The sequence below is a fragment of the Podarcis vaucheri genome (assembly GCF_965113315.1).
Source record: "Podarcis vaucheri genome assembly, chromosome: 4".
Classification (NCBI taxonomy): Eukaryota; Metazoa; Chordata; class Lepidosauria; order Squamata; family Lacertidae; genus Podarcis; species Podarcis vaucheri.
Window position 1 is genome coordinate 28,070,793 of NC_138762.1, and position 27,890 is coordinate 28,098,682.

Below are 27,890 nucleotides of genomic sequence, written 5' to 3' on the forward strand. Positions count from 1 at the left end.
CAGCATGTCAGGCGGTAGAAGTGGGGAAGATGTTAATCCTATTGCAGTCGTTTGCTGCCAGGTCTCGGATGAAACTCAATAGGGGAAACGTGGCACTCTGCACCTGCCTAGAGGCAGTATTTTCTTGCTCCTTTTTACTCCAGTGCTGAACTGGTATAGATGACTTACTAGGCAGATCCTGCTTACTAGGCAACGACAGATAACTGGGTTTAAGTCACAAAGCACATCCTCTGCGATACTATGAAAATATATAAAGTGGTTTTTTTAATCAGATCAATTTAACCAGAGGTATTTATTTTATTTATGCTATCCGTATACCACTTGGTTAACAAAGTTACCGGTAATTAAGGAGCATGCCAGTTTCTTAATTTGGAAGAACTAGCCGTGTCATGAAGAGCCTGGGTTCAAAACCTTGCTGGGCTCTGACCAGTCGTGATCAGTCAAAGACGGCTTCGCAGGATCGTTCTGACAGTGGAATGGCACGTAACGGCAAGTGGTGAAATCAAGTGCTCCTTTGAGGATGTAGGGGGTACAAATGTGGAAAAATACAAACTGAACTTGAACATAAGCACGCTACTGAATTAGTAGTCCATCTAGTCCAACATTTCCCCCTTACACTGGCCAACCAGATGACTATAGGAAGCTGGCAAGGAGAACTAAGCTCATGTTCGCCAGCAACTGGTGTTAAGAGTCATCCTGCCTCTTAGACTGGGGGTAATATAACCATCACGACTAGTGACCACTGATAGCTTTATCCGCCATTAATTTGTCTAATCCCTGTTTAAAGTCGTTCAAGTTGGTGGCTGTGGCAACATCCTGTTAACTATGCACAGTGTACTTTCTTTTCTCCTGAATCTTCCAATGTTCAGCTTCATTGAATTTCCCCGAGTTCTAGTGTTAAGGGAGAGAAATATCTCTCTCCATGTTCTTCACAGCATGCATGATATTATAAACCTGTCATGACCATCCCCCACCTCACATTTTTTCGAAACTAAAAAGCCTCAATAACTTTGCCCCTTTGAAGAGTTTTTCCAGCCCCCAGTAATTCTGCTTTCTCTTTTCTGCACTTTTCCTAGCTCTACAATAACCTTTTTGATGTGTGGTGAGTGACCAGAACTATACACAGTATTCTTTTATTTTTATTTTAAAAACAAACAAAAACCCCTTGGATATTACCTGGAATTTTGGGGACCAATTTGGTAATCTCATAATCTCCATTTTTTAAAAACAACCTTGTTCCAAATAGATCCAGTGAAGTCAGTACAAACTTAGGCTTGGATTCCACGTGGATGCTTCTCACATGATAACTGTAGCATCGAGTTATGACTTGCACATGTGAATGAATCAATCATAGATACAATATCCCAGATAATTATTTTCCTGTCACCCAGTGTTGTATAATTTAGGGTTGCCATATTTCAAAAAGTGAAAATCCGGACACAAAAATTGTTGAGCTTCTTTTGCAAAATCTCAAGAAGAAGTTTCGGAGCTATTTTTAAGGAAATTTGTCACTTCCGACATGGATTGCCATACGTCAAGGTTTTCCTGGACATTTTTGACTGCCGAATCCTGGCTATGTCCAGGAAATTCAAGACATATTGCAGTCCCAGTACAGTGGTACCTTGGGTTACAGACGCTTCAGGTTACAGATGCTCCAGGTTACAGACGCCGCTAACCCAGAAATAGTACCTCAGGTTAAGAACTTTGCTTCAGGATGAGAACAGAAATCGTGCAACAGCCGCGCAGCGGCAGCGGGAGGCCCCATTAGCTAAAGTGGTGCTTCAGGTTAAGAACGGACCTCCGGAACGAATTAAGTTCCTAACCCGAGGTAAAGGTAGAGGGACCCCTGACAGTTAAGTCCAGTCGCGAACGACTCTGGGATTGCAGCGTTCATCTCGCTTTGTTGGCTGAGGGAGCCGGCGTACAGCTTCCGGGTCATGTGGCCAGCATGACTAAGCCACTTCTGGCGAACCAGAGCAGCACACAGAAACGCTGTTTACCTTCCCGCCAGAGTGGTACCTATTGATCTACTTGCACTTTGACGTGCTTTCGAACTGCTAGGTTGGCAGGAGGTACCACTGTATAATTTAAGCATGCCTCTTACTCCAGGTAGGTCCCCAAATAATTTACAATTTAAATCCATTGCAGGGTACAATATAGTTGTTGTACTATTCAATGTAGGAGCCGGGAAGTGAACTTGGGATGTTCTCCATGCAGTACAGATGCTGTACCGCTAACTGTGGTCCTGAGTGCCTCATATAAGTTTTCTGCAGATGTAAACCCTGTCTTTTCAAAGCATTTGCTGCTTGAGTACCACCTCCTGATCAAAATGGATTTGCTTCTTTCCAGTTTGCAATGCCACAGAGATGCATAAATCTGAAGAGATGGCCTTCAGTGCCAACTTTGCGATCTCTTGTGCAAGCAATTTGTATCAAGCCATTTCTTTGGAGCATTTCAGCTGCTGCTTATCTCAATCTTCCCCGCAAGCTGTCATGTAAAACAGTGCTCCTTTTGATATATCTAGAGTACCAGGAAAACAAAGTGAAATATGCTTTAAACCCCCCGCCCCCGTTTTCTTCCACCCACTAATATTTATCATTTGCTCAACAACATTGGTAATAAAAAAAACAGGAATGACAAGAACAAACAAACAAACAACAACAACAAAAGGCATTCCAGGCCCAGTTCCCTGAGATAGCAGTGTTTTTCATTTGCAAAGAGGAGTGTCAGTTGCGTGGCACCTACCACAAGCATGGAAACAAAGTGAAGTAAATTATGGGGGTGGGGGGAATCAAATCTCCTCCCCTCCCCTGTTGCCGCACAATGTGGGTTGATCACAGTACATTTTGTACAAATGCGCAGGAAACCAAAAGCTGGAGTGTGGTGCTGTGTATAGAATTCCAGGTGGAACGCAGAGCCACAATGTCCCCGTATCAATTTCACCAATGGACCAGTGGCCTTTCCCCACCAGGGGCTGGTGTGCATGTGTGCCTCTCCTTCAACAAAGGAGAGCAGGACGTATCCAGCTGCTCAGTCTTTTCTCCCCAGCGGCTGTCACTGTGCAGTGGCTGGCACTAAACCGGGAGCACTCAACACTCCTCCATTGGGGCCGGAGCCGGTCGTCCCTGGCTGCATGGAGGACACTGGGCTCATGGGTTCTGATCCACTGTGCACACCCCCTGGCTGAGACTGTTGCAACTTCTTCTTGTTGATCTTCCTCTCCTTTGCCCGCCTGTTCTGAAACCAGATTTTCACCTGGGGGAAGAGGAAGACAAAATAAGTTCCAGCAACTTAGTGCTATAGACCAGTGTTTCCCAACCTTTTTTGGGCAAAGGCACACTTGTTTCATGAAAAAAATCTCGAGGCACACCACCATGCCAGATGGGGAAAGGTCACTTCGCCGAGCTCTACCGCCTGGTGCAGAGCCGGCGATGGGATGTGGGAGGGAGCTCGCTCGCCGCCCCGCGTGTGCCTATGTGGGGCACGTTACAGCCCCGTGACGTCAGCGCCACGCAGGCAGCCAGGCAGGCAGACGGCGAGAACCCCGCGCTGGGCGGCCTCTCCTCGCTGCCGCCGCCCCGCCTCTCGCCGCCCGACTCGCCCGCCTCCCTCCCACAGCACACCAGGCAACGTCTCGCGGCACACTAGTGTGCCGCGGAACACCGGTTGGGAAACACTGCTATAGACCCATGAAAATGGCTCTCCCATTATCCCACTTGAAGATACTGGAGAACTGAACCCCAGAGCTATGGTCCTGCATTACGTGTTTCCTCAATGTGTACTAAGAAGGTACTTTATGGATGGACTACAGCTAAGACTGCATTCCTGTACATGCTTACCTGTGAAGGAGGTCCACAAATACAGTGGGACTTACTTCAAGAAAAGATTCAGAGGATTGGGCTGTTTGAGCAAAAAATCTTCCCGTCCTGCAGAAAAGGACAGGGAGTGGAGAATGTGTAGGAAGAGGGTGGGCTCCTCATAAATTCCTGAGAATCTAAGCTCTCCTTTTCAAAGCAGAAAGATAACATGTTTTTCAGGGGGAAGGAGGGAGCAAACAAACTTGTATTGTCATGGAGATGGAACATAATTTCCATATTGGTAAGCTTGCATCTTCTTAGCAGAACTGATAGGATCCTGAATTATTAAATTAGGAGTATTTCTTTTTCTTCACACCAAAATGTAAAATTATAGTCGGGTGATACACTTCTGAGCCCCTTTAATTCAGTGGAAGGGTGTTAAAGAGTGCATTCGGACATACCTAAAACACTTTAGTGTCTGCACTCTGGAATCACACTCATCCTAGTTTGACGCCTACCACAGGCCTAATTAGGTTCCCCAGGCCAGGTCATTTTTGGGCTAGCCACACCCACATTTCTCAGGCATTAAGTCCAAGCAGGCTAAAGGAAGACTGGGCTCAGGAGAAACTGGTTCTGTAGTGTGGAAGAAGGAGCCAGTTACTCACAGAGCACATTGGCTGATGGGTGTGGTCCTACTCCCACCTTCTCCCAGAGCAGTTTTGCAACTTAAAAAAAAAAGATTGAGGTTTACAGTCAATAAATATGTTTTCCAAAAAAGCACCCAGTGAACTTCTAGTCACATAAATGAGGGGCACTTTTAAAAATATGAAATGACAGCACATGATCAATCTGAAACACAACAGAGGGGTAGACATGACGACTAACCCACTGTTAGAGGTTTTAGGCCAAGTGCTCCCAGTCTGTGATCAGGGGACCATCAGTAATCTGCAAGCTTCATTCAGGTGGTCTGCAGCATGTCTGTGGATTTGTGGTTGAAGATAAGCGATAGCACATTGTTTAATGTTTGGATAAGATATAAGGATTTGTTAGAAAATAAAACCCCAAGATGGTTGTCACCAATGGAAGCAAAGGCTCAGAAAAAACTCAATATGGAGGCCAAATGGCCGAAGTATTGGGAAATTTTGGAACAAGAAGGTGATAGATTAAAACTACAGAGCTTTGAAAAATTAAAAAACAGAGTACGAGATTGGCTCCATTATTATCAAATAATGGAGGCATATAACTTGGACAAAAAATTAGGCTTCCAGGTGGAAAAATCAAAATTGGAAACAGAATTGTTAGACCCTAAAGTTAAGAATTTGTCAAGAATGTATAACTTGCTGTTGAAATGGAATACTCAAGTTGAAACGGTGAAATCTGTTATGATTAAATGGGCACAAGATGTTGGACATAATATTATGATGGCTGACTGGGAACAGTTATGGACCACTGGTATGAAGTTTACGGCATGTAATGCCCTAAAAGAGAATTTAATGAAAATGATTTATAGGTGGTACATAACACCAGTCAAGCTTGCAAAAATCTACCATTTGCCCGATAATAAATGTTGGAAATGTAATGAAACTGAAGGTACATTCTTTCACCTTTGGTGGACATGCCCAAAGATTAAGGCTTTCTGGGAGATGATCTATAATGAAATGAAAAAGGTATTTAAATATACCTTCCTGAAGAAACCAGAGGCCTTTCTTCTGGGCATGGTCGGCCAGTTTGGTGCCAAAGAAGGATAGAACTTTCTTTATGTATGCTACAACAGCAGCAAGAATACTTATCGCAAAGCACTGGAAGACACAAGATCTACCCACCAGGGAAGAATGGCAGATGAAGTTGATGGGCTACATGGAACTGGCGGAAATGACTGGCAGAATTTGAGATCAGGGAGAAGAGTCGGTGGAAGAAGGTTAGAAAAAATTTAAAGTATATTTACAGAAACATTGTAAAATCAATGAGTGTTAGAAGGATGCTGGAATGAAGCTATATGGTTTTAGTAGAAATGTAACAAAGAATTAAGTAAAAGCTGATTGATAACGGGCCAAAATGAAAAAATTTAAGGTTAGACTGTTAAGATAAATTATAGAACAAAAATTGAGAAAGATGGAAAGAATTTGCTGAAATAGTGAATTGAACTAGAATACAAAAAAGGGAGGTGTGAGGAGGTTGATGAAACAAGTAAAGGAAAGGTAAAGATATGGAATATTGAATGTGCATTTTTTTCTTGTTTTCTTCTTTTTTGTTGTTTCTTTTTGTTGTATTGTTGAATTGTTTTTTTATGTTTTCTTTTTTATTGTTGTCTGTTTTTCTTTATTTTTTCTGTAATCTTTAAATTTTTAATAAATATCATTTAAAAAAAATGAAGATAAGAGATAGCACACTATTTGCATTAAATGCTTAAACTGCTTTTAAACTGAATTTTAACTGCTTCTTTTATTTCTTATGTTGTATCACTTTTTCAATTCTGTGGAATAGCATTCCTGTTGAAATACAACAGATGCTCACTAGGTGCATATTCTGGAAATATGGTAATTAAAGACATTTTTGTTCTGAGGTACTTCCCAGCTGGATAAATGAGTCTTTACCATGAGTGTCCACTTATTAGGGTTTTAAGTCTTGTTTTAAATGTATTTGTTATTGTTGTGCCTTTAATTGTTATTAATTATATGTAAATCACCTTGAGATAATGGTTTAGAAGGCCAGTGGTAAATTAATCAAAATGGAGATAACAGTAACAACACTAATACTAAAGGCATAGATAAGAAATAAAAGAAGCAATAAAAAATACAATTAAAAATCATACAGCATCTAGCACAGGGCATTACAATTGCTACCACAGTTAGAAAAAACATTAAGTGGTCCACCAATACCCTCAATAATTTAAATTTTTTAAAAGTAGTCAGTGGATAAACATTAATTGTGGGGGGGGAATGATTGGGAGGCTCAATTCATTGGACTGAAAAGTGTACACACCCTTGTTTTTAGATACATATGTACATAAACTTAAGCATGTTCTTAATTTTCCATGGAAATCAAACAAAGTCAAGTCTAATTTACTTGGACTGAATTGTGCTCCATGTTTATAAACTAATGTGTGAGCCTCCAGAGTTAAAATTTCAAGCAAACCAGGGCAATATTATTTCTTTGACATATTCTTCAACAACAGCTGTTGAAAAGCTAATAAAATATGATGACATTGTTACCAGGTGTTAAAATATAATATCAGAAGCAGAATTCCAAAATCTGTTGCAAGTCAATGCCTATATTTGGCGGGTATCAAAAGCAGAGAGTGTATGTTCAGCACAGGACATTGCCTATGTCTCTAGATGACTTCATTCAATGTAAGGGAGGCCCGTGACACACCTCCTTCCCACTTCAAGGGTCAGCCCTGTAGAAAAGAGCCTTGTCATGTGAACACAGGGAGTTGCCTTATTCTGAGTCAGAATTTTGGTCTGTCTGGTTCAGTATTGTCTATATGTTCACCTTTCCCCATAGTGAGGAAGACCTAAGGTGCCCCAAAGTATGTTAGTTGTGGGATGTGATACATAAGTAGCAGTCAAGTACAACATTCCTTGTTTTCCTAGAGTGGACATGCGAGGGTATGTTTGGTCCAGCCAGTCGAAAACTTCCTGTTTCCTCCTGGTTGGGACATACTTCCTTTTGCATGTGACTAGAGGTAGGCATGATCTTACCTGTCCAGGTAACCAAAAGGACAAGGCATGCTGCCACTCTCTCTCTTTGACTTCCTCCATTTGTTGGAGCAGCAGCTTTTTAGCTAGAGACTCTGGAACTATCTTCATATGGGATAGCTCCACATGTATATACTTTGAAACTAAGTCTGCCTTCAGAGATCCAACTGTGAACTGAATGAGTGAGTAAACTACTTTAACACACTTTACTCAAGATTATAGTATGTTTATTCTTTTAAGAGGGATATAAGGGAACTTACCAGGAATCTAATACTGAGAGGCTTAAATAAGCCTGCAATCAACTATCTGCTGTGCTTTTAAAAGGGGAATGTAAAACTCTGCTAAATTATAGAACTTGCTACTGCAAGTTAGGAAGGATATTAATAAACAACATATCCTCTCCTGCCTCCCTGAACATTCCCACATTAGTGACCCCAGTTCCAAGTATAAGATCTGTATTGTGTTGTATGGTTACATTTTACATATTTTTTTCCCTGCTGGCATTACATATATCATATTTTAAATTTACTTTTTACAGAGGTTTCTGTCCTGTAAGGATTTGCTGACATTTTCTTAGGGCTACCAATGATTGTATCCATCTTCTTGTCAAGCAAAGCATTTGGGATATAATAGCCTGTTGAAAGAAAAATGCTATGCATTCTTGTGTTTTGATGTTGTAAATAGCCCTGTGATCTTCAGATGAAGGGCAATATAGAAATTTAAGAAATAATAATGTTTATGGGTAATTTCATTCTTGTAGTTCTCTATTTTCAAATTAGACTAGAACCAGGCAGCCTTTCAGACAAGGGACTGTCCTCTCTAAATTAGGAGACATGTCAGTGCTACCTGCATAAGAAACATCCTTTATTCAATTATGGGGGGTTATAATAAGCCTTCCATTTACATTTCTCATTACTCATTACCTTAGGAAGCTTACTAAGGGGACAGGATGAGGCATATCTATATTTAGGATTGGAAATTGTCTGGGCATGCTGAACATTAGTTTCAATTTAGAATGGTTTGCTCATGGGGACTATTTTTTCAAAGTGGTTAAGCTGGGTTTCCCTCACCCCATTTTAAGGGAATATATATTTGGAGTGGGAAACTAATGGCAAGCTCAAAACAGGAAGAGTGGGAATGGAAAATAAATCCCAGGTTTATATCCAAAATACAACCGCAGTAGCAAACGGATATGGTACATTAGAGCTTAGCTGATTTCTTACGGCTTTCATGGCCAAACAGGGACTCTAGAAATCAATGCAGCCATCATCAAAACACCAGCCCTTATATAAGTGACAGAAGAAAAGAAAAGCCATTATGCACATGGGAGCCTGACTCAGAACTAATGCATTTCCAGGAAACGCAAGGACACTCGGAACAGGGGTGGCACTCAGAAAAGTTAGAAACACAACTCTCCTGGACTTTGAGAACGAAGGTGTGCGACTTTTGTAATATCCTCAAAGACTGCAGTTAGGGAGGCTGCCTGGAAAGTCTCTTAAGGTGATCAGAATGGAATAAACAAACTCTCCCTCCTGAGCATGTTGATATATACAAAGCAGCCTCATAACCCAATATGTGGATATATGAGCACACATGGAGTTGTCATTTCCGCCTTAAACCTAAAACACTGTCCAGGTGTGCCAAGATTCCGTGGACACCAAAGGGATTTAAGCAAGTTCTCAGTGCTGCAGCTAGGTCATTTCAAACTCTGGACTTAAGGGTCAGAATGCCTCATGAGCGTAGACAGAGCATACCTTCTCAGCACTAAATAACCACAATAGATTCTCCACACTTCTGTAGGATCACAGGAAAAACATTCCACATCAGAGGTGCTTTCCCCATCTCCCATCTTGCATGAAATGGGAAGTGAAATAGTAAAGGCAGTGATATGGCCCTCATCGCTTTTAAATTGGCCATATTGTGTTGAAACTTTAATCCAATATTTCATATGCTTCTGGAGCCAAGCCCAGTGGATCCCTTTGGTGAGCCAGTAGCCACTTGTTTCAAAGCAGTGCTGAAGATCTCTTAAAACTAGGGAAGGGGAACCTGTGTCGCTCCAGAGATTGATGCCTGGCCAACAGACAACACCAAGGATTATGTTCAAGAGATAGCGCCTAAAGCCAAAATTGTGTGTAGTCAAAACACATTAGATTCAAATGCAGGGGGGATTACCAAACAGTTTTTTCCCCAGACACCCACCCCAATTTTAATGTTTTTTGGAGTTTTTTGCCAAGTGCATAAAGCTGAATGTGCCCAAGTTAAATGCATGTAAATTGTGAATAATCTGTGTATCACTATTTGAATGAAAAGCAAGTGCAATTCTCAAGCCATGGACCCCAGAAAGGGGGTGGGGGGACGGTGACAAAGGGACTTGCCCTCATTGTGCATTTACCTACTATATTTATAAAGCCTCATTGCAATAAAGTATCAATACACTCTGGAGAAAGCCCAACCAGTGAAAATAGAATACTCAAAAGCAAGAGGAAAATGGTTAATACTGCTTAAAATTACAAACTATAATCTCTGCACACAAACACACCCCTACCTCATTTTTATGTTTTGCCCAGAAATCATATCCTCTAAGGAGAGAAGAAGAAGAAGAGTTTGGATTTGATATCCCGCCTTTCACTCCCCTTCAGGAGTCTCAAAGCGGCTAACATTCTCCTTTCCCTTCCTCCCCCACAACAAACACTCTGTGAGGTGAGTGGGGCTGAGAGACTTCACAGAAGTGTGACTGGCCCAAGGTCACCCAGCAGCTGCATGTGGAGGAGCGGAGACGCGAACCCGGTTCCCCAGATTACGTGACTGCCGCTCTTAACCACTACACCACACTGGAGGAAGTGATGATACCTCTGGGTTTTGTGTAGTGAGTGAGAGTAATGCTGCATATCATATGCTGAAAGGCACTTTTATCTTGGACGACTTCTTAAATTCCATAGCCAACATCTGATTTTATAAATAGGTTATGGGCCAGTCAGGAACCTTGCTTGCAGTTTTGATTAAAGGCATTCAATTCTCTCTCTCTCTCTCTCTCTCTCTGTGTGTGTGTGTTTAATCACCTGGGCCTGATCAGGTCTATCAGATATTAGACCTTGGAATCTTTTCATACAAAAGTCTTCAGTGCAGCCCACAACACTCCCAACACATTCCGCATAAAATTGTGAAGCCACACAATGAGTGCTCGGCCACATACCGTACCTGTTTTGGTAGTTGGCTTTTGGGGTGATAGTGCTACGTTGCACAGAAAAGCAAGTCCATGCGTACATAACAACTTTTTTTTTCTTATCATGCTGAATGTTTAAAGAACAAATAACCCGCCAGAACTAAAAGGGTAGTGATGCTTTAAAAAGGGGTGGGGGTTCGGATGACATCTAATTGGAGTGGATTGAACGGCTTGCCATCAAATTCATGGGGAGTTGACACTGTTCACGAAACATTGTGATGTGGTCTCTGCAGGGTGGTCTGCTGACCAAAATGTGACACCAGGACGCTTGCCCTAGATTGTGGCATTCTCTTGGAAATAGATACATTAAGGGAAATCCTATGATTACAACTGATTGAAGGAACAGAACTGCTGATTTGCTCAAAATCATTTCCTTTGACTTGAGCTGGTTGACTCTGGAGTGAATCTTTGTACAAAATACTGGAAGTGTAGTGAGTTGTTCAAACCCCCATTCAGCCTTGAAACCCAATAATCTCCACCACTTAGAACCTCATAGGGTCATTATGAGGATAAAAATGGGAGGTGGGAGAGCTTAGTACAAATGTTGTGAGCTCCTTGGAAGTGAGATGATATAGCCATGTAAATGAATGCTCCTCACTTCCACTGCCACAGAACTTAGCCTCATACCTACCTAACACTTTCAGCACAAGGACTTGAAAGGATGTTTTCAAAGAGGACACACAAACATGCCTTTTAACCTGCATTTCTAAATGCATGCATTTCTAAGTTCATGTAGATGAGAAAGCCATTTTGAAATCACTTGCATGCTTTAAATCAGAGGTGGGGAACCTGTGGTCCTCCAGATGCTGAGGGACTGCAACCCTATCAGCCCCAGTCAGCATGGTTAGCGGTAAGGGATGATGAGAACTAGGCCCACCCCTGCCATTAGGCAGAGTGAGGTAGCTGCCTCAGGCAGCAGATTTTAAGTGTCAGGAAAAGGAAGCAAATTCTAAAATTTATTTACTATGATTTTGCTCTCCAAGAGGCACTTAAGGGATTTCTTTGCTTCAGATGCTAAAATAACTTAGCTGGCCTGGGGTATTGAATGGCTTCATCTTTTCTGGAGCAGGAAAAAACATTGAGCTAGCCCTGATGGGAGTTGTAGTACAAAAAATTCTGGAGGACTAAAAGTTCCCTGCTCCTGCACTGAATAGTGTTAGGGTTAGCATTACCGGAGGAAGGGGTATAAACAGCTGCAGTTTGTTGGAAGTTTTGTTCCTCTTCAATCTGACCTTTAGCTGATTAATATTCTATGAGCTTTTGAATGTGTTTGTGGGAGTGGGTTTTTTTGTTTTGTTTTGTTTTTGTTCTAACTATTTAGTTGTGCTTTTATCTTGTGTTTTTATCTTGTAAACTGCCCTGAGATCTTTGGATAAAGATAGTAGTAGTAGTAGTAGTAGTAGTAGTAGTAGTAGTAGTATTTTAGCAAAAAAGAAGTATAGCACAAAATAATTTTTTAAGATACATTTTAAAGTTAGATTTATATCTTCCAATACGAAAGTGAAAGCTGTGGTTTACAATTCCCTGGAGCCAAGCAATTTCTCTCGTTCCTTATAGAATCCTGCTTTGCCCCTTAGCGTATACACAATAAGCAGCCATAGCCAGCTCCTGGCTTGCTGGCAAATATACCTATAGAATAATGCCTCTCTAGACAGAAAGGCCAGAGCTTAATGGGAGAGCACATCCTTTGCATGCAGGAGGTCACAGGTTCAATCCCTGACTGGAAAACACCCCTGATCAAAATCCTGGAGAGCTGTTGCCAGTCCGTATCACTCTTAATGACTTAGGTGGACCAGTGTCTGATTCAACAGACGGCAGTTTTCTAAAGACACCATGTGCAGGAAGTCCCATGCTTTTGTTCTTGGAAGGACATTAGCTGACATACTTTAAAAAAACATGAGGCTTTTAAGAGAGCAGGTGGCACAATGAGTCAGTGCATCTGGCTGTTAAACAGAAGGTTGGTGGTTCAAGCCCACCCAGGGATGGATTCCTGCATTGCAGGGGGTTGGACTAGATGACCCCTGGGGTCCCTTCCAACTTTACGGTTCTATGATTCATGGGAGGACCTTGGCCTGACTGCTTAATGGATTGTACTGATAGGTCTTTTTTATGGACTGAAGCTAAAGCACCATGCCAAAGAGGATTTTCTGGGAGGCTGCAGGGGCCTTGGACATCTTACAGAGCAAAGAAATAGCCAAAGTCGCACCTGTCTCTCTGACAATCCCAGATTGGCTGCCAGTTCAGCTTTCCTCCGAATCGTGATGTAGCGGCTGTAGTGAAACTCCTTCTCCAGCTCCAGCCGCTGGTGATCTGTGTAGACCACGCGGTACTTGTCTTTCGTCCTGGTTTTCACTGAGGAGAGAGATGCATGTCCGTTAAAGGAAGTGCGATTACAGCACCATTTCTTTGGCGCATTCTTTGGACGGTATATTTGGAGAATGTTTGGCTTTAGCAAGAAGCTAGCCCCTGTGAAAAATCCCCATTAGTCTCTAGCAACTGAGGCTCCTGTAGACAGTTGACCAAAGCAAAACAAAACAAAACATTTCAAAATATCCCTGCTTGGCATGTTTATGCAGGAGGGCTTCCAATAACCCTGGGCCTTTACGGTTTCCAAAACTTAGCTGTTGCTTATTTCCACCCCATCCCCCAAACACAGCAGGTTAGAAGGGATCCCTCTTCTTCCTGCTAGTTTAAATTATAAGCCCTCAAACGTCTGGCTTCAAGAGGAAGTGATTTTCAAACAATGCACGCTTGTAAAAAGGAGGCAGCTGCTGGGTTTATGGCCCCCAAGCCAAACACACACAAAAACACAACCGTAAAGCAATGCATTGGGGGGGGGGTGCACCTTGATTTGTGCATCTGTATTATTATTTGGCACTCTGTAATTTGGCCTGTTATGACTTCTACAAACTTCTACTTACTTGGAATGGAGTCCCAAAACTTCAATAGAATTAATGGGTGGTATTGCACTAAGTGTTACTCAGGGTAGACCCATTAAAATTAAGAGAACAAACTTAGTCATGTTCATTCTACTACTTTTGAGTAAAACCTAGTGGAGTGCCACTTCTCCAAGTAAATGTGTTTGGGAGAATAGCTCTCTGATATGCACAACCCAGATAAACAGGCACTTTAAACTTTAGTGGGAGGTATTTAATGCACATACTTCATTTTTCATTTTACTTTCAACATGCTTGAGTTTGGCTAGGTCTTGTCTCTGTGGTTCAAACCAGTGGGTGATTCTCCTGCACTCTTAAACCCCCTTGAAATGAATTGAAGCTGCAGGCAAACACAGTTCATCTCATGTGTGCAGTCTCACTAGATCATTTACAAAGTATCAAAACAAGCCTAGGTACCGTGTTGTTGTTTTTTTGGTAAAGGCTTGTTAACAGTTTACCTTTGTCCCAAAACAGATCACTTAATATTGGAGATCAAAGTATCGGTCATTCAAATTGTGCTTAATTTATATCACAATAATAAACATTTTTAGAACTTGGGAATCAAGTCCCAACCATTTCATCACTTATACAAATATGTATAAACTCAGGCCTCCCCTTTCCCAGGCCTGATGCTCAACTCTCTGTTAAGCAGTGCTGTCTTAAGTCACAACCAAACTGAAGTTTGGCCCTTTTAATTCCCATTTATTTCAAAGGCGTGGGTGGGAGAGTTAAATACATGTTTTGCCCTATTTCCAATGAATTATATTTCATAGAATTGTAGAGTTGGAAGAGACCTTGAGGATCATCTGCAATGCAGGAATATGCAGCTGCCCCGTATGGGGATTGAACCTGCGATCTTGGTGTTATCAGCGCCACACTCTCACCAACTGAGCTACTTCATTGCCTTTTTACACAAACCACCACCAACAAATTGTGTGTCAGTGCGCAATTTATAAAATATATATAATTCATTACTTGGTCAAGATGTAATGTGCTATACTGTTTATTTTCTCATTAAACTGCATATCACATTTCCCCATAAACTATTCCCTCTTTAGTCATGGGCTGTCTACTAAGATAGGAGGATAAAGTTTTGTGGTATTGTGGGGGGGGGGTCACAGTTGAATTGGATGTGGGGTGGTGGAGGAGGAGTGTACACCTCTAGTAATGGAAATTTTACACACATAAAATCTGCAGACGCTCCAAGGAGGAAACTCACACATTTCTCACACATCTGATGTACGATGTGTTGTCCTTAGTTTGCAGGTGTATACATGGGTACAGAGGTGAAATATGTAAACAATGGGGCCAAAGGTCATGACATGCAAGAGGCATAATAGTCTGCAACATTTCAGTGCAAAGATCAAGTGCCTATAAAGATAAGTACGTTCACAAAATGGTCATTTCCACAAACACACTACAGTACAATAAATCTATTCACATTTTAAGGAGCCACAAGACTGTTGTTGTTTTTCCTGGAAAAGACTAGCATGATCCCCCTTCTGGAAATGGTGTTGCCCTGCTCTCGGAGTGGGTAAGCAAAGGCTGTTGTTTGTTTGTATTTAAACTGTGAGGCAGCTTCTTCCTGGAAAAGAAAGTAGCTGGCTGGTCCTTGAAGGCAAGAGCTCTGAAACGGAATCCACAAATTAAAACTTCGGATACAGGTACTTTGTTATCTATGAGCAGTCAAATACAAATCCCCATTAAATATGACTCTTTTTTGGCAGAGGCTGCCTTGCCATGGTTATCTGTGCCCTGGTAACCTTTAGATTAGACTGTGGCAGTTCAATGTAGGTGAGGCTGCCTTTGAAGGTTGTCCAGAAACAATGGAGATGCACGATAACTACCTGGAATCTTTATGGAATGCTTTCCCCATGAAGGCTTGCCAGGCACCCACTTTGTAACCTTTTTGGTGTTAGGCTAACAGAGCAATCCAAACCAGGTCTACGCAGAGGTTAAGTCCCACTGAATTCAGTGAGGCTTACTCCCGGGTAAGAGAGGCTAGGATTGCAGCCTAAGACATAAATGCTTACCCAGACATTTGAATCTTACGTATGCTTTAAAGGGTTTCCTCTGTTGTATTTTATATTTCATTGATTGTACACTACCCATCAGTTTCTTAGTAACATGAAGGGTGGTATAAGAATTGTTAAGTGTCGATTAGGAATATACCACACCAGCTCTTGAACAGTTGCACTGGACCCTGGTTCATTTGCAGGGCAGAATTTACAATGCTGGCATTGATGCTTCAAGCTCTTCCTGACTTGGCACCTTGAAGGACCTCCTGCCACCACACCAACCTGCCAATAGACGAAGGTCATGATCACGGAAGGGTATTCTGCAGGTGCCTTCATCAAAGGAGATGAAGTGGATGGAACCAGGAAATACAATCTTCTTGGTGGTGGTACTCCACCTGTGAAATCTCTCTCCAAGGAGAGCCTTTTTAAAACTTGGAATTAAGTCACAACAATTTCCTTCCTTCCTTCCTTCCAAGGCACCTATATTTGGTTCTGTGTGTGTGTGTGTGTTTAAAAAAAAAAGCCCTAAGTTTGCATTGATTATAAATCACACTCTTTCCTGTTCTATTTTTATTATTATTTTATAGCTGTAGTTATTTGTATTATGCTATTTTAATTTCATGTTGTTTAAACTGTACCTTTAAAAAAAAACAATTGAAAGGTGAGATCTGAGTTTATTAGTAATTATGAAGTGATTTATGTGGCTCCACAACAAGCACTCTTGCTTATCAATAAAAGTTCATGTAAAACAACTGACTTCTTTCCAAAAAACATAGAGGCACCAGTGCCATTCACAGCAAAAGGATTGAATTGATTTAAATATCCAGGCAGGCACTATCTGGCTGGGAGATCAGCTCTTTTCTCCTGCAGTTTCAAGGGATTGGAAAGCTTTGATTTAAACACTGCCAGTTGTAAATGAGATAAACCACAAGAAACAATATTCTATGATTCGATAAGGTGGGTTTTACTCAGAAGGCATTCAAAAGCCTGCTTGGGAAGGAAGCTTAATTTACACCAGTACAGTATTTCTTATTGCAAGTCATGTGCTGAGATGGCAATAAGGAACGGGGCAATCCACAAAGTCAATTTTATGACGAATGTAGGAGCTCTACAGTCATTTAAGCCAGGGCTTTTTCAAACAGAGCTATACACAAACACATTTGGGCCAGAGTAAGAAGGAGTGACTTCTGCCTAAATTTCCATTTCCCCTCGTTTGAAGGTTTATTTATCTCGTTATAAAACGTAAATGCAAGAACTTGCCAATTCCAGTACTTTTCTACATTTTTTCTCGTCCTAAAAAAACCCTGACTGCCCCATTCCCTGGGGAATTTATTCCCAGGACAGCTGGCCAAACCAGGAGCATAAATTGCGCCATGACAATTTCAAATTCACTGCGCTTCCCAAATTCACTGCGATTCCCAGGCAGCCCTCCAGCGCGTCTGTTTGCGCCTGGCCTTTGGTCTTTTCTCCCGCTTCTCGTTTAACTGGTTCTCTTCTTAAACAGACCCCCACGCGCACCACAAATAAATAGAGAGATCTGAGCTTCTTCTGCCTCCCTGTAGGTGTTTAATGGCCGGCAGGCTGGCTTTGGTGAGGCTAAACAAAAACAAAAGGGGCAGAAAGGCGCGGCCCCTGCAGCCCCCAGACAAAAGCTTCCCCGTCATGAAGACAAGGCTGATCAGAGGGAGCTCCCTGGAGCCGCTCAATGGAGAACACGAGCGCCGACAATGCGCTACAAGGCGATCTTATCAAAGCGAGGAGCCTCCGGAACGCCCCCGAATCGCAGGCGCAGGCGGGTTGCCTGGAACAAATGGGCGGCAGGCGCTTTCATTCTCCCCTCGCGCTCTGCGCGGCGCATTTGAATGGAGACAGGCAGGTCCCTTCCCCTCCCCACTGCGGGAAAGGAAGAAAGGGGTTCGGAAGAGGTTGGGCACCTTGAATTCAAATGCATCTGGGGGTGGGAAGCAGGGAGGGGGCTCCTAATAAAACGCAGAAGACCTAGTCTTCCCAGTTTCAGCCAAATTGCCCCCTCCCTTTGAAAATAAAACGAAAAACACAGTAGATGGGGGAAGGGGCGTCCAGAACAGAACAAAGGAGGCGGTCTTCCACTGGGCCAAAAAAACCATTGTTGCATCTAGCTCAGTGGTGAGGACACTGGCTGGCAGCAGTTTCAGGCTCTTTCCCAGATGCTGGGGAGAGAAGCTAGAGCGTTCTGCAGGTCCAAGCTCTGCCTCTGGGAGTTTATAATATGACTCTTCTCCAATGCAGGGAGCTGCCGAGCCGGGTGGATCAGGCCAATGGATCCATTAGCCTGTTTTCACAGCAGCCATACAAGTTGGGCCACCCACACTTCCCCCGAGTCTGAGCAAAGTTGGAAAGGGAGAGAAACATATGGCAACCACTTTTCCCAAGCCACAAAAATGATCTTCTTCTTTTGTGAAATTATTTAATTTTCAATTACAAAAGTCCAATATACGCCATATTATATCAATACCAAATAGCAATCCAAATACCAATCAATTACACAGCCAATTATACAATTTATGTGGCCTCCCACCTGCTGTACTTCAAGGTCTGATTCCCTTTAATTTTGCCTCCAGACTATTTTTCAAACCAAATACAATCTTGATAAAATGACAGTCTTCCTTCTTTAAAACTTTTTAAAACCACAAGCCCATTCAGACTTGGACTTGCATCTGGAAATCTGTTCTCCTAAAATGGCAGAAGCATTTCAAGGCAACCCTGAAAGGCACCCTATAAATATAGTTTGGGGTTTTGTTTTGTATTTATAAGCAATAATCATTTTTAAAGAGTCTGAGCACGTGCAATGCACATTTTCCACATTATTGATAACAACAGCCTGAGCTATTGTGGTATCTCAAGTTTCATGGGTTTTTTAATAAGAGGGAAGACCCAGATCCAAACCACAACTTTACAGAATTGTTGTCCAGGTTAAAATAATGCAACTATGTAACTACGTTGAGTAAAATCAATCAAGGACCAATTAAGGCTTTTAAGGGACTGAACCCCGGCACCTCAGTTCAAAGCTGGAGCACAAACCCAGCCACACTATTCCACGAAGTCACGCATATCATATATCATATCATATCATCATATATCAGCCTTCACCGACTTGGTGCCTTCCAGATTTTCTGGATTACAACTTCCATCAACCTGGGAGTCCAGAAGATCTGTGAGGCAACAGTTTTATGAAGTCTGATACACAGTATATTCACACAAACATCACTGCTTGCAGTGACTTTCCCCAGCGAATCCCAGGATCTCGCTAACTGCGAGAGAGATTCAGAAGACAAATGATTTAAGACAGAATGAACTGGCAGAATTGCCACTTTTTGTTTATTTGTTTGAGTTGCTGTTGTTTTTAACCCCAAGTCCTTATGCTTTTTTAACACCTGGTGAGTGACACCCCAAACATTTAAGAGACCAGCCATTTCCAGCAACTGGGGGAAAACTTCATCTGCTTGGGAGCAGCAGGGCATGAGCAGGGGAGGAAGACAGCCTTTAAGAACGAGGTAGAGCTTAGAGAAGAGAAAATAATGGCCCTGATCCACTGGAAAGTTTCCCTGGATTTTGTCGGAATGAAGATATGTCAGTTAACCATTTGCAAATATTTTGTTAGACTCTCAAGACAGGAGAAAAATAATAGAAGCTTCTTTCTGACTGGATTGCTATCTATATATTTAAGTGATCTCTCTCTCTCTGGGATTCTTAAGGGTCATTGCCAATGTTAGTTATACTCAGAGTAGACCCATTGAAACCAAGAGACTTAAGTAACTTTAGTCCACCAATTTCACCCTAACAGTACAATCCATGTCTACTCAAATTAAGTCCTATTGCATTTGGTGGGGCTTACTCCCAGGTAAACCTGATAAAGACTGCAGCCTGACAATTTTGCATTGCATTATGTAAAGGTGCATTTAAAGTGTTTAGTATTGTACTAACATTAATGTTATTAGTTTGACAGCACTCTCGTCTTTGGGAGGTCCCTGCCTATTGACCTCAGACAGGCCGCTTCACTGTACCTTTTTTCAGCGCCTGCTCAAAACATTTTTGTTTAGGCATCCAGGTTTGTTGAATTTTGACATGTGTTTTAATCTGGTTTTTACTTTATCGCTAAAACATCATATTTTTTTGAATTTTTAAAATAGCTGGTTTTAACTGTTTCCTCGACTTACAATTTTTATTTTTGTAAACCACTTTGTAGTGGGGTTGTTTTGTGTTCTGGTTTTTACAATCAAAATGCATATACGTTTTAGGAAATAAAGAAATGATAGAGGTTCTGTGATCACCACGTGGGACCCACATAAATAATAATGCCTCCTAGAGAGGACTGCAGAAAATCAACCACTGGTTTGCTTGGGGTGAAGATACAGGGTGGGCGGGAGAGAGATTTTCCCTGTTGATCTACTGCGGAGAATTTTGCAATCCACCCAAGGTCCTGTTCCCACTCTCAGCTGCTGCAGCCACCAACGCTTCCCCCTTCCCCCACCCAGGAAAGAGAGAGAGAGAATGAGAGAGGAATGGCAGATTTCAATATTGACTGCGAAAGTTTCTGTTCCACCCCCCTCTCCTTTCTCTTCTTTTCCGGTGAGGGGCGGTCAGGGAAGGGGAAAGCGGGGAACAATAGCAAGGAAGGTGTATATCAAAGCAAGATAGGTTTAAAGCCCCCTCCTCATGACAGATGAGGGTCTGCCAAAGAGAAGGGAGGAACAATATTAGCATCACAAGTAAGGTGAAGGGGGCGCCTGCAGGACCCTCTTGCCCTCTGCGACCTTTTCCTAGGGCATTAGCATCCGAGGTTGCTTCTAAGGTTGCTATCCTAAGGACACTCACTCAAGAGCAGGTCGCACTGATCTCAGTGGGACTTTCTTCTAAATAAGGATGGCGAAGGGTGTGCTGTAGGATCAGCCTTCCCCAAGCTGGTGCCCTCCAGCTGTTTCGGCCTATCTAACTTTAGCTGAGATGGATGCTTTAGCTGAGATTGCAGGGGGTTGGACTAGATGACCCTTGGGGTCCCTTCCAGCTCTACTTTTCTATGATTCTAACTCCACTTAACCCCCAGCCCAGCATCTGCTTGTAGGGCCTCAGAATGGCAAAGGCCAGCACTGGATTTAGGGTGATTCCTCTAGCTGAGGGAGCGCAAAATAAAAATAATAAAAATAACCTATATTTAGATGGGTACCTATGGAGAAGATCCATTTAAAAAGCAGCTGTACGAAAAGGAATTATTGTGAAAACAAGAAATATTTAGGGTATGTGTGACGAGTTTTGTCCTCACGCAAGGCACCATATTACCAGTTTGCTCTTGCAAAGGCTACTGTAGATGCAGGACCTCCTGCTACAGTCATGATTTCTATTTATTATTTCCAATCTACACTTTCATTAAAAGAATATCACGGTGGTATGCAACGTGTAGTAATGAAACCAGCAAAAAGCACCCATGAAACTTTAATAAATACCAACTGGTTAAGAAGAGAACATTCATACTGCAAAGGCCCTTCTAAAACAATGTAGTTTTCAGAGCAGCTCTGAAAGAAGGGAGGAATGGTTTCTGGCAAACCTCTACTGGTGGGGAGTTCCACAGGCCCTGGCTCAGTCTGTAGAGAAGGCCAACCCAACCTCAGAGGTGCAGGGAGCCACCAGAAGTGTCCCATCTGAGCATCTCAGATGACTGAGGTGGAGCAAAAGGAATCAAATGGTCCCTAAGGTCCTTTGGGTCTGAGTTGTTTAGGGCCTTGTGAATTAACCCTAGTACCTCAAATCTGTTTCCCATTCACCCCCATCACTTCTGTCTCCCTCTCTCATGGGGATAATAATGCAGGCATATAAAGTCAGCCAGTACTTATATGTGAGTGTTATTAGTCATTCCCACGTTGCAAAAAGTGAGTTCATCGCAGAGATGAGGTGTACGTTGACCAGGTCTCACTAATGTATTGGAATTCAGATTGTTATATTCTGGTCTAGCTAGTCGCACTCAAATACACTTTGGGGTGAGATATCTGTTTACAGCAGGATCCTGTGCATATCTACTCAGAAGAAAGCCCCACTGAGTTTGATGTAGGGTTGCAGTCTCCGCGCATTTCAAGGGCATGGTCCAGTCAAAGAAGAGCAATTTCTTGGCTCTCAAAGGGAGAGTCAAGCACATATAGGATCCTGTTTGGTTTCAGCGGGACTTGCTCACATGTAAGGTGTGTAAGGCTGCAACCAGAAGTTTGCAACAAACTAAGAGAGGTAACCTATGGGACTTTAAATTAATGGTACTGGCAAGCACTTCCCTAGGTCCCAAAGGAGAAGGGGGGACCTTTCCGATGTTGTTGGACCACAACTCCCATCAGCTCCAGCAAACGTAGCCAACATCTGGCGGGCCACAGCTTCCACATCTCTAAATTAGGAGGTGCAAACAGTCAGATCCTAGATACGTTTACTCTGGAGTAAATACCAAGCAATACAACTTTCCAGGGTTTCAGAGAGGATTTTTTTCTCTGAACCTTGGGACACTGAACCTGGGGGGGGGGGGGTTTGCATACCAAGGAGATGCTACTTCCCAATGTCTTCAAATGGGCTTACTCTGGAAGTCAGAGGCAATGGGAAGCCCACCAAAACACACACCCCCCAGCGATGCAGAACAGGCTTTGGAAAGGAGGAGGAGATCTTTCTTGAGGAAAGGAAGGAGAGGAATTGCTCATCTCTGGCTGGGTGGCCAAGCCCTGGTCGCTGCCCTACGGGGCTGCAGAGAAGAACTGCCCAGCCACGGATCAACTCCTCTCTGCACGGATTATTAGCAGCCCAGCGGCATGGGCATATAAAGCTATGCACTGCCCAGTGAATCAGAAATCAATGCACAACCAACCGCGCGCACCGGCCAATGATTTAAGGAAGAAGCCCGGTATCAGCTCGATGGGAAAGCGACCTGCAGGAAGGCTAACGTGCGCGGAGAAGCGCAGGGGACCCCCGTTGCCTCTTACTATTCTCAATCCAGAAAAAGTGCTAGATCCCACGGGATCTTCAGATCAGCCTCTTGCGTACAAGAACGATGCCTCTGCCCTTCAGTTAAGAGGTTAGGAAGCCAAGCAGCCTCGCACAAACTGGATCGCACTTTACTCTGGCAATGAGCAGGGGAATCGATCTCTTCACTACAAGCTCATGCACATTTTATACCACAGGACCCTCCGATGCTGTTGGACTCCAGCTCCCATCAGTCCCAGCCAGCATGCCCAATGGTCAGAGATTAGACTTGTAGATTAGACTTGTAGTGCAATAGTCACAAGTTCCCCATCTCCACGCTGTGTCCTAAAACAGTTCTCAGGAAACTTGGGTCTGGGCTGTACCGCTTCAGACTAGGTGGGGGAGGGGGTCCCCATCGTGGCATGTTCATCTGTAGAAAACAAATCTCTTCCGAGAGAAATCTAGCAGTTCAGGAAGAAGGCTGGGCGAAAACTTCCCAGCATGCTACTCAAGGAATCTGTTTTTCATATGGGCGATTATTCCCTCATCCAAAATCTGAAGTGGGTACAGCCCAGGCAACAGCCCTTGCATCTCAGTGACTATAGACTGCTTCTATAGCAGTCCAATGTGGATCCGGGTCATTCAATGTGCGCCTGTGTCTTTGAAGCTGCAAATACCCTGATTTAAAAAAAGAAATAAATAAACCACCGGAAGTTCTCCTGCGCAAGCGTAGTTGAAAATTCAATGCGAGCAGCAGCGCAAAGCCTTGCCAAACTCGGATTCATTTTAACGCGTCTTGCTCAAGAGAACTTTCCAGTCGTTGAGGCTGGTTCCTTGCGCGTGTCTGCACTTCCCAGTATGTTTTGTCCTGAGACTGAACCTTCGCTAGAATTAGCGAGCTCATCAGAAGAACATTAGAAGCAAATGGACCTACATTCGCAAGCGAAGTGCATTGCAAGAACGTGGAGACTTCCAGGGCCTCTGGGATTATACAACCAGTTTCCATTAAAGCAAATCTTTCAGGGTCAAGGCAAAACAAGAATGCATTAGCTTAAAATAAGAGGTTCGGTATTGTTCTGACAATCCGACCCTACATACATTTTATCTTTTCGTGTGAATAATTCTACCCCTCTCTAAACTCTCAATATTTTATCCACGGGATTCTGAATGGATGACTGTATCATGGACTTCAAAACACTGCTCATGGAAATTGTATAATTTACTAGCTCAGCCCTAGGATAAAAACCGGATCCTACAGGCATTACTCAAGAGTAAACCCCGGGGTTTTTCATGAAGCTGCCTTCTGTTTCGGATTAGTAGAAGGATTAGGGTTTTAAAACCGATTCCAGTCCGGCTGAATTCCAAAACGTGTGCGTCGAGACGGCTCTAAATAATGCGCCTTACGCTTCAATTCTAAACTTAAATTCAACTGCAAATAGATTACATTACTTGATTTTCAACCGCTCTTCTTGAGTGCTTTCACTGCGGGTTACCGCTTTCCCTTGTCGGTAACAATGTATATGCGAATTTAGTGGTTTTCTTTTAAATATTGACAATAAGGAACAAAGGTGTTTTTTTTAAAAAAGGAGTTGCATATTTCCTCTTCAATACCACCAGCATCACTGCTCCCCCCCCCCAATTCGCAAATACACCAAAGTTTCCAAAGCAAGTCTCCCCCACTCTCTGCAGAGCCGCCAAGCGGGAAGTCCCAGAAAACTCCCTGCCTTCTACGGTCGCGCGTCCCCTGCGCAGGGCAGCAGCCGATGCGTCGCTCAGATCCCTGAACCACACACCGTCAGCAGGTCATCCGGCTTCAAATATCACTAGAGAAGCAACGTCAGCCGAGACCCTCTCCTGCTCCTGGTCTTTGATCCTTGCTCCCGGAAGAGTGTTCTCAGTTGTCTAATTAACGCCAGCAACTTGACGCGTAAAGAACAGAGGTCCGCGCATCGGCCTCAGCCATCAGTGGCCGGCTCTCTGTTGTTGTTGTTACACACACACATGAGCTAGATTCTCCAGCAACAATCCCCCACGGAAATCCCCACGCCGCCATTATGGTATAATCCGAAGCATGTTCACTCTGGTTTAAGTCCCACTGAATTCAATGGGACTTGCTTCCTATCCAGGCTGCAATCCATCATAGACGTTGCCCACAGCGGGGACTTACTTCCGAGTGAACATGCCTGTGATTTGCGCTATTAAGTGTGTTTATTAGGATTGCAGCTTTTCGGGGGTTCCCGAGCTTTTAATTTCTGCCTGGGTCATGCCTCCCGCGTTCATCCATGCCCGCCTACAGATCTGGAACACATTCAAGTCTCCGGGGCGCTGCGCCTCGCCACAGTATCCCTTCGTTACAAAAACCCAGCGACGAGAGAGGGGAGATAGCTACCTATTCTGCGAAGCTGGATGGAGACACCGGTCCGGGGACCACCGACAGCTAAAACCACAGATCTTCCCGCATCAAGTAATCCTGGCCTCACCTACCCTATGATCAAAGTTACGGTAAGGAATGTCATTAGTACAATAGGTGGAGCGCGTGGAGCGCTCGAAAGAACCCTTACAGAAGCCAAATTATTTATATTAGCGACAAAGGTGCATAGGATCTGCCTTATTCAGAGCCAGACCATTGGTCGCATCTAGCTCAGTGCGGTCTACACTGGCTGGCAGAGGCTGTTCAGGATTTCAGACACGGGACATTCCGGGGATCGAACCCGGGACATTCTGCATGCAAAGCAGGTGATCTCCCACGGAACTATGGCCCTTTCCCCGAAAGAAAACGTCGGTGGGAAACCTCCCTGCAGATTGGAAAGGCCTTAGGGGGACAGTTCCTGCCAGCCACAAATTTCAGCTCGGCGGCAGTGCTTGGATTTATATATGGGGCTTGACCTCGCCAGGTTGAGAAGCTCCATGAAAGGGAAAGTCCCATTAATTTGCAACGGGACGGATTTCCCAGGAAATGTGTGCGTGTGTCTCGTTTGCTTAGAATGGCAGTTTTAGTGCCCACATGCTTCAGTTTAACTGGCTCGGGCGATAAAGATGCCTGTCTCCAATCAGATCTGTAGTTTTGTACAGTCTGGAAACTCACCAGCCCAACAAGAATGAATCCCGGAGGAAATAAATGGGCCAGCATGGAGAGAGTCTGAGAACCTTTCTGGTGACAGCCCGGCTCATCCAGGCTAAATCTGTGAAATAGTTTAAACGATATTGGAGAAGCGCAGTTGCAGAGGAGATCATGAACGCGCAATTTCATTTGGAAGGAAGTGCCCCTGCTTCCCACGGGATTTACTTCCATGTAAATCCTGAGCTGGGATCCTGGCACAAATGTAGGGCTTATCAATTCAGACGGGGTGGATCTGAGATTCATGCTCCCTTGAAGGGCAAAACACCCGTTGGTTTTAAGAACTGTAGAGAGTCACGAAGTTCAGTTTTGTGGATTGCAGTTTGTGGATTTGCAGCCTGTTAGCTGGCTCAATCCTGGCCTTGTCAACTCAGGATGGAAGTCCCGCTGCTTTCACTGGGATTTACTCAGTGTAAGCAAGGCGTACAGCCTTTACCTCCGAGCAAATGCCTTTTAAGGGGACGCAGAGGTATAATAAATTGACAGGGCGAGGTATTCCCAGCACGTAAAGCGCCACTGACGCCAGCGGACTTACTTCCGAGAAAGTTTATATGGAATCTGGAGTAGCGCGTGGCTTTCAAACTTAGCAGGAAATAATATTCGTTTTTAAACTGTCACGGCCTTAGGCTAGCACAGGAAGCCTATTGATTATGACATTCGTTTTAATGGTTCGGCTTTACGAGGGAACTGGATACTAAAAGCAAGCAGGCGCGCGCAGGACGGCCCAACCCTCCGGCCACTCAGCGCTGGCGATCGGCTCCACCATCCCTGCAAGGCACGCAAACTCTGGATCCAGTCCGAATATGTGTTTATTTCCAAAAGGAGGCTCCGTAGGATGGCTGTCTCGCTTCAATTCGAGAGAGACCCTCACACCAGGTCGTCGGTCCCCGACAAAATACCCCCACACCGGGCTCAGTTTGATCGAGGTGTGCGCGTCACCTTAACCCTTGAAACCAGCAAGACCAGCCGCGGTCCCTTCCAGCGTCCTTGCTTTCTTAATTCTTCCATCTTTTCCCTCCCACGGCAACCGTGCCCCGGCGCTGGTGCAGAGTGGCGCTGCGTCGCCTGAGCCCCACTGAACAACTTCCTCCCGGTGCGCCTGTAGGTGATGAGGTGACCGGGCTTCCTCCAGGCCTGCGCCCCACAGCCCCTTCCTCCGGACACCCAACGAGCCGCCCCTCCCTGCCCCTTCTCCTTCCTTACCGGGTCCCCCTGCCGTGGGTTTCCTGATCCAGTCGCAGGGGTTCCGCCTCTGGCCGCCCGGAGAAAGGTGCTCGGCGCCGGGCGGCGAGTTGAGAGGCTGCATCAGCCCCCCGGAAGCGGGGACTCCGCAGGGGGGCGCCGGCGGCCCCTGCGCAGGGTGGTGGTGGTGCGGGTGCGGGTGGTAGTCCCCGACGGGGCTGTAGGCCAACCCTGCCGCGCCGGAGGGTCCGTGCATGGCGTTGGCGGCCGCCCCAGGGACGCCCCCCTGCCCGTAGCCGTTCCAGTCATCGCGCAAAGGCGCCCCGTAGGCGCCGGCCCAGGGCGATCCCGGGGACTGCGCGTTGTCCAGCCCGATCCCGGCGGGCACATGGTAGGCGCCGTAGTCCGAGTACTGCGGGGCGCCCACGAAGTTCTGCGCTGCCGCCAAGTTGAGCCCCCCGGCGTGGCGCACCGAGCCCGGGTACATGGAGGCGCCGTCTTTCTCCAACAGGTAACTCACGTACATGGTGACCGGAGGCGAGGGGCTCTCCTCCACATACTGCTGCGAGGGCGCCGGCGATGGGCTCCTGGCCTCCCTTCCCTGGGGGGGGGGGACCTGGTGCGTTGCGAGGCTCGGCGCCCACCCCGTGGTCGAGGCGCCCTCCCTGTGGGCGCAGAGGAGCCGAGATCGCAGCCGACGCGCGATGGTCAGGGAGCCCCCGGCTCCATCGGCCGGCCAGGCTCGCCGCGCTCGGGACGAGGCTCCGCGCTGTGTGTTGACAAGGCGCTCTGAGCAATGGCCAGGCCAGGCCCAGCACCCAAGGCAGGTGACGTGGAGAGGGAGCGGGAGGGAGGGGAGAGAGGGAGGGAAGGAGGGAGGGAGGGAGGGAGGCACCCGGGTAATATAGCTGCTCCGAGCCCCCAAAGAAGATTTGCATTTAAAAAGATAAGG

At 44.7% G+C, this 27,890-nt stretch overlaps 1 protein-coding gene across 1 annotated transcript; it reads right to left on the reverse strand.

Moving 5' to 3' along the window:
* Positions 1-3,050: 3,050 nt before the first annotated feature.
* Positions 3,051-27,756, reverse strand: CDX2 (caudal type homeobox 2). The gene is made up of 3 exons (XM_082220342.1): positions 26,960-27,756; positions 12,925-13,070; positions 3,051-3,255 (listed from the first exon to the last, which is right to left on the reverse strand). The coding sequence occupies exons 1-3, from the start codon at positions 27,462-27,464 to the stop codon at positions 3,055-3,057; spliced, it is 852 nt and encodes a 283-aa protein (XP_082076468.1). The 5' UTR covers positions 27,465-27,756; the 3' UTR covers positions 3,051-3,054.
* Between the last annotated feature and the right edge of the window lie 134 nt (positions 27,757-27,890).